At 40.9% G+C, this 7,064-nt stretch overlaps 2 protein-coding genes across 2 annotated transcripts; one reads left to right on the forward strand and one right to left on the reverse strand.

Moving 5' to 3' along the window:
- The first annotated feature begins 46 nt into the window (after positions 1-46).
- Positions 47-5,478, forward strand: gzl (godzilla E3 ubiquitin protein ligase). The gene is made up of 9 exons (XM_036819045.3): positions 47-376; positions 2,452-2,729; positions 2,861-3,033; positions 3,091-3,185; positions 3,257-3,450; positions 3,515-3,710; positions 4,025-4,372; positions 4,436-4,583; positions 4,720-5,478. The coding sequence occupies exons 2-9, from the start codon at positions 2,619-2,621 to the stop codon at positions 5,060-5,062; spliced, it is 1,608 nt and encodes a 535-aa protein (XP_036674940.3). The 5' UTR covers positions 47-376; positions 2,452-2,618; the 3' UTR covers positions 5,063-5,478.
- Positions 5,142-6,686, reverse strand: LOC108016031 (U-actitoxin-Avd3q-like). Its single transcript, XM_017082626.4, has 2 exons — positions 6,559-6,686; positions 5,142-6,500 (listed from the first exon to the last, which is right to left on the reverse strand). Exons 1-2 carry the CDS (start codon positions 6,641-6,643, stop codon positions 6,304-6,306), a joined length of 282 nt encoding a protein of 93 aa, XP_016938115.4. The 5' UTR covers positions 6,644-6,686; the 3' UTR covers positions 5,142-6,303.
- Positions 6,687-7,064: the final 378 nt, after the last annotated feature.

A 7,064-nucleotide genomic window follows, 5' to 3' on the forward strand; every position in this document is an offset into this window, starting at 1 on the left:
CATTACTGTTAGCAACCAAGATTGTATCGAATAGTCATCGATTTTGTTCCATCTCTAGTTGTGTGTGTGTGCGGATGGGATGTAAATTCTAATATCCGATAATTAGGAAAGTGAACTGAACCCAAAGTGTCTCTTATCGCGACTGTCATGCACTTTCCGCAGCCACTGAGCTGGCCACAACCCTGTTGAAATTCTACCAAGAACCAAGGAAAATCAAGGAAATCCCCGGGAAGGAGCCAAACAAAGTACAACGCAATACCACTGCGATGGCGACGAGTGAAGGGGCGAGCGAGTGTTGAAAAAATCGGATTGGGTTAAGGAATTGGCCAGAAGTCGGCCCAAAAAGTTAGCCAACAGCAGGGAAAACACTAATCAAGTGAGTGGGCAGTGGGCGTACGTGAAAAAAAGTCGGGAAAATGCACAGGAAATCGCTCAGCTGCTTTGTTGTTGTGCTAATTGAACATACGCACACATAGACGGGCAGCAGATACGCCTGAAAAAAGCATAACAAAAGCGAATATACGAAATTGAAGTACATTAACTTGTGGCTGCTGCCCCCAATTGGGCGCATTACTCGCGTATCCTTTGGGGGTTTTTCACCTGTAACTCGGCTGGCCACAATCAAGGAAATACATACTTCAAGGCACATATGTATGTACGGATGTATATACATTTCCACAAAAAGAAAACCTTGAAACCACACTCGTGCCTTGTAAAGTTCAAGGTGTGCGTGTGTGACTGTGGGTGGGTGGGCGTTGCGTGAGCTGTGTAATGTGTAATTTGATATCGGCCCTCGAAACAAAGCGACTTAACGCGAATTTCACAGATTCCACTTTTCCCAGACATTCCTTATTGGTAAACTGCCTGTCGTCTGCCAGGATATGTCTTCTGCGTGTACTTTTTCTGGTGAAAGATCCTTGACTTTTCATTTTTTTATAAACCCTCTTGCAAAAAATGTAAATTCCTCAGAACTAAGAAGTTTTTATAAAGAGATTCTTGAAAGTATTAATGTAGATGAAAATTCAAATTAAAATCAAATAAAAAAATTGTTAATATAATTACACACCATTTAAAGATTAAAAAACATTTATATTGAATTAGTAAAACACATATAAATAACTTCGACTGAAAATAGATACCCAACGAATTTCTTTTCAAAGGAATATCATCTTCTGGTATCCTCTTATCCATAAGCTTGAAAACAATAAAAACTTAGTGCTCAATTTCCGCATTGAAATTGTTTTGTTATTAAAACTATTAACACGTATTGAAATTTTTATTATTTCCAAAATTCCTTTTATTGTTTAATTTATAGTTATTTTTGCATTCAGCTTAAAATTAAAAAACAATTCTAATTGAAGACGAAAGTAACTTTAATGTGACGTGCGCCTCTTAATTTTTGGGCAATCCCTTGGGTGAAATTCTATTAAACGCACGCGCCTCCACAGATTGAATTTCGCATTGGAACAGCAAATGGACGGCCTCTCATTTATTGTTTACCCATCCAATAAAACAAAGTCACGTTCTCATTAAAGTCTCTGCTCCGTTTGTCTATCAATGTGCTAATGCCTGTGACGTTTCCTTTGTTAAACCGTAAATTTAATACACGTTTTGTGACAAATTTGCACACCCCCTCCCCGGAGTGTGGGCCAAATATATTAGCAGATTTAATAATTTTTCGTAAAAAACTTTCCACACCTGTTTCTGGCCCATCTGTGGGTCCGATCCGTCGGCATTCTGGCGCCGATTAGCAAAAAGGGCATGCGATTGGGTTCTTATCATGGAGAGCTGTCCGTGATTCATCTGGTTTAAGCCGGCAAACAGACCTACTTGTTTTGATTACTGCAGCTGCCCCAAGATCTCGGTCACTATTGGATCGCGATAAAATCAATTGATGGCGAATTGAGCTCAATAACGGACATGCAGCGAAATGCATTGATTTTTTCTGTTAAGTAAGCATAAAATGCATTCGAGAGAAACTACAACGTCCCCCGCTGTGTCAACAAACAAAACAGCTGTTCACTGCAGCATGACTGAAGAAACGTTCCATTTTTGCAGAATCAACAATATAACAATACTCCCAGTTGGTCGTGAAATAAAAAATAATGATCACAAGCCGTTTATCTTATCAGCTGAGCTGATTATTTGCCAATGACTTGGAGGTGGGGAGGAATACCCGCGGGTTGCCTTCACGCAGGGTCCTCACTTACAATGGTGGACAGGATAATAGCACTTCAGTTCACATTAAATTATACCTTGATTAAAATAGTAATTTCTTTTTAATCAGAATAGATTATAACTTTTTAGTTTATCCGAGTAGTTAAAGGATCTGTTTCAACCAAATGTTCAAAAAACACAAAAAAAATTTTATAATAAACAATCTTTTAGAAACATTCTTCAAGTGTCCAGATATATCAATTGTTTAAACACACTCGCCTTCTTGTTTTTCAGTCCGAGGCCCAAACGCACAGAATCGCTGTCGGTGGCACACAGATGAGACATGCTAATAGTGCGGATGGTAAAGACAAATTGCAGCAGCAGCGGACATAGCGGACTAGAGCAATAACAGTATAGACGAAGACCCGATCGTCTCCAGAAGTCGTGTCCTGTGTGGCAGAATGTCCCAGAGGAGTTGTCACATACTCACCCTTCTGGGTTTGTGCCTGGTCTGTCATGAGGCGGCCGTGGTCAGGGGCCACGTGCTGGTCTACCGAAAAACAACGAGCCAGGCAAGTTCTTTGAGTAACTGAAAATAAGGTTTATTACATGAATAAACTGTCTTTTCTAACAATCTCGTTCATGAACTTAAGAATAAACAGTGTATGCCATTTAACACTAATTGTTAATTGCTTTCTTACAGTTGATTGAAGAGTTTAATGACATGCCAGCACAGTTCGGCCCCCATCTGCCATCAAATGGTCTCAAAGTGTACGTGGTTCCCGCCAAGCGCCCTTACTACGGTTGTGATAGTCTGGACAGGCCACCGCATCTTAATTACCCATCCACAGCCAAATTCGTGGCACTAGTATCGCGGTGAGAAAATAAGTTAAAAATAAACGAGTTCATTAGGCTAAATTCGGTTTTTTGTAGCGGCGGCGATTGCACCTTTGAGCGAAAGGTTCGAGTGGCCCAGAACGCAAGCTATTCTGCTGTGATTGTTTACAATAATGAAGGCGATGACTTGGGTAAGCGAATATACATACCTAATTAAGTCCAGACATAAAGAGCCACTTTGTTATCGTTATCCAAATTTCAGAACAAATGTCCGCCGACAATTCGACTGGCATAAGAATACCCTCTGTTTTCGTGGGCCATACAACAGGTGTAGCGCTGGTCACTTACATGACGCCCGAAGTGGTGCTGATCATCAACGATGAGCTGCCCTTCAACATTAATACCCAGCTGATATTGCCCTTCTCCATACTGATTGGCCTGTGCTTCATCATCATGGTGAGGGATCTGAAGCTTAATGGCTTGTTTTTGCTCTGACCGGATTTCTTTGTTTGTCGGACAGGTTATCTATATGATCTACAAGTGCATACGCGAGCAGCGCCGCCTGCGTCGCCATCGACTGCCAAAGAGCATGCTGAAGAAGTTGCCGGTGCTCCGATACACCAAGAACAACGCGAACAACAAATATGACACCTGCGTGATCTGTTTGGAGGACTTCATCGAGGACGATAAGCTGCGTGTGCTGCCCTGCTCGCATCGTAAGAAATTATATTTACTAATCTCAAATAGTTGGTAGTTTGTCGAAGTTTCGCTTCAAATATCTTTTATTTCTAATTACATAAAGTCTAATGATATATTAGAAGACATATATGTTATCGAAATTCTTTAGTTCAAACAAGTTTTTGTAGTTTACCTTTATTTGTATTCTGTTTCCATAAAAATTTTTTAGACTTAAAGAATCACCGACTTACAGAAATACGAATGTGAACAAAAAAGGCAGGCAAAGCATCATAATTGAATTATTGCTGGCTTTAAATATTAAAAATACTAATAATACGAACACTCTTTGTAGCTTATCACACACACTGCATCGATCCATGGCTTACTGAAAACCGACGTGTCTGTCCCATCTGTAAGCGCAAGGTTTTTACGAAGGGCGAAGCGCGTGCAAGTCGGAGTCGACAGCCTTCTTTGGATAATGTCACCGACACAGATGACGACACGACGCCCCTGCTGCAGCAACAACAGTCCAACAGCAGGCAGGTGAGCTCCGCCTCCTCGGCTGCTGGAGCAACTGCCGGGAGCAGCTCGAGTGTAGCGGCGGCGGCCACCGCAGGAACAACGCGACACGGAACCTTCCGGCGTGGAGACGGTGGCCGAAATCCCTTCGAGGAATCCCAAAGCTCTGACGATGAGAACGGTGCGTCTGCTCACGAAATTAATTCTTTGATTGTTCAATTAACTAATCGAGTTGCTCGTGCAGCCCTGCTGGACTCCGCTACGCGTCCGGCCACGTCCTCTGGTGCACACGAACGGATCAATCCCTTCGATCGTGCTCCCAATCTGCCGGCCCACCTAGCTGAACAGTTAACTGAAAGTCGGCCCTCGGTCTGGTCGAGAATCAATTTCGGGTAAGCCACTATTTGTGTAAAAATTTACTGGTAGAGGGTTGGCAAGGAATCGTCGTCATTTTATTATTTTTAGTTGTAATAAAATAGGATATCTTCTATCTATGTAAAAACTAAATGTGTCCTTTTACTCTCTTAGATCGTTCTTCCGCCGCCAGCCGACTGTGATTAGTGTGGCGGCGCCACCCTATCTGGAGCACGTTGAGTCGGGTACCAGTGCCATGGGTCTGCCGGCGACGGGGACAATTTCTGTAGCCTCGCCCGCATCGAACAACATCCTCAATCCGAATTTAAGCGGCTCCTTCAAGGACGACGACGATATGCCACCGCATCGCTCGATCTACGAACCGATAGCAATCAGCACGCCTGCCGCGGACTCGCAAGCCGCCGATGATTCGGCGTTCCTGCAAACGCCCACGCAGGGCGGCATAGGCGTGGCTGCCCTGCCGCACAGCGCATCCGATCGCCAGTTTCTCATATGAGGCGAGCTAGTTCGCCGCGAGTCCTTAGCCTGTAGGTTGTAGGTGGTCGCCGATCCTCGAACCATGAGCCCGGGTCCGGTTTTTCGTTTGGGTTCGCGATCAATGCTGTGGCTGCCAGCTGCTTTGTTTTAAACAATTAACAAATGTTTATTATTAATATTAATAAATATGTAGCCGATCCTTGTGTTGGACTGTGCGCTGTCCCACTTCCAGGGCACCCACCCAAAAAAAAACCCACACAGACACGAAACACACACACGTCATTTATATGCGTATACAAATTGTGATTTATTTTATATACATTTTACAATTAACCCAATTGGCACACTAAATACCGCCTCGCCTGTAAACTCCCAACCAAAAATGTAACCGATAGATGAAAGGCGAAAAATACAAAGTTAAGATTAAATTGTTTACCTGATTCGCGTTAATCATTCAGTTAAAACAGCTTAATATCCAAGCAACACTCAGACACACCTATTAAACTGATTCACGAACATAGTCATGTTTTACCCAAAAAGTGGTGTTTTTATTTTGATGTTTTTGAGAACTGTTTTCCAACAAAATCACAATGAAATTAATTAAAACAATCGATCATGTGGCATTGGCCTGTATATTGTACATTATTCTCGATTTAACTAATTTTAAGTTTACTATATAGCATATAATACTGAAATCCAATGATGCAATAGATTTTCGACCCATGTTTTCGGAGGCGAAACAATTTTTTTCAAATATGATCAAATTATATTTCAAGTCAATGTCGTTGCCACACTCCACTAAAGTAGAAAACGTAAGCGCTAGTTTGTGATTATTTTTCCCAAAAAAACTAAATATGCAACCATTAAAAGCTGTTCACAACAAAACGAAATCAATTAGGGCATAGATGCAGATATATATATTTAAAAATGCTGTGGCAGTATAATCTAAAATTTAATTTACATTCAACAAAATAAACGTAATGGACAAAAAATAATCTAACGTATTTACTTTATTTCCTAGCTTTGAAAGGTAAGAAAAAATGATTAATAATAATAACATGATTATAACGACTTTGACTAGATCGAAACTCAAGTTTTAACGATGGAAATTTCCCCAAAAGTGGTTACTAATAACATCTCATTATTTCTTGAATATACATCAAATAATCCCCTTGTTTATCTGGTTCACAAGACAAGAAAGACAAGAAAACTGAAGTGCAGTTTATATTTAATTTTGATTTTGCACAAATAAATGTTGGATCAAGGTCGATTGGGACATAATCTTTGGCAGTGCCTCAAGGAGCAATAGCGGTTTTTGTTGCCACGACATCCGAGATACCTCATCTTTCGGCACTTCCTAGATCTTTGGTCCCAGTACCACATTTCTGTCATAGCATATCTTTGACAATTCCATCCACTAAGTCCTTCATTCTTTCCGCGATCGCAATCCAGACCGTCTATTTGGAAGTAGAGTTCATGCAGTTATATTGCTTTAACTATCAAATGTAATCGAACCTCTAGGAAGTCCATTGCAGCTTTCCTGAGCACATGTGACGGACACATAAAGGAAAACGCAAGCCAGAACCGAAAGCAACTTCATTTTCAACGCACTTATTTGAACGCTCGAAATGATTTAAATGAACTGTACATTTATGGGCTTATATAGGTGGGGATGCCATCATATTTTCCACCAAGAATCGAAAACAACTCAACAATGGCCTCCATTGTAAGATATTTTGAGACGATCAGATAAAGGTACCGGGACGATTCTAAAAATTAAGCACCTTTCTGCGGCATATGTATGATGTCTGAGTACAATACCAGCAATTCGTTTATAAGGCTTTGATTAACCTTCGCCAAGATAATAAAGGGTCCCTTTTCTTCAAAAATGTTCACTTTCAAGCTATAATATACGCTGCACGATTGATATTTAATGCATCTTTCTTAATATCATAGCAAAACACTTGTCCTAAGAATATGCCCAGTAAAACAAGAAAACAAAAAAATATAATTAAATCGAT

The sequence above is a fragment of the Drosophila suzukii genome, chromosome 3, assembly GCF_043229965.1.
Source record: "Drosophila suzukii chromosome 3, CBGP_Dsuzu_IsoJpt1.0, whole genome shotgun sequence".
Taxonomy (NCBI): domain Eukaryota; kingdom Metazoa; phylum Arthropoda; class Insecta; order Diptera; family Drosophilidae; genus Drosophila; species Drosophila suzukii.

Excerpts from the sequence above, each read along its gene's own strand:
- LOC108016031 (XM_017082626.4), bottom strand. The coding sequence starts at position 6,643 with ATGAAGTTGCTTTCGGTTCTGGCTTGCGTTTTCCTTTATGTGTCCGTC. Across the intron at positions 6,501-6,558 it reads CTGCAATGGACTTCCTAGAG|ACGGTCTGGATTGCGATCGC; the intron begins GTTCGATTACAT and ends ACTTCCAAATAG.
- gzl (XM_036819045.3), top strand. The coding sequence starts at position 2,619 with ATGTCCCAGAGGAGTTGTCACATACTCACCCTTCTGGGTTTGTGCCTG. Across the intron at positions 3,711-4,024 it reads TGTGCTGCCCTGCTCGCATC|CTTATCACACACACTGCATC; the intron begins GTAAGAAATTAT and ends CACTCTTTGTAG. Across the intron at positions 4,584-4,719 it reads TGGTCGAGAATCAATTTCGG|ATCGTTCTTCCGCCGCCAGC; the intron begins GTAAGCCACTAT and ends TTACTCTCTTAG.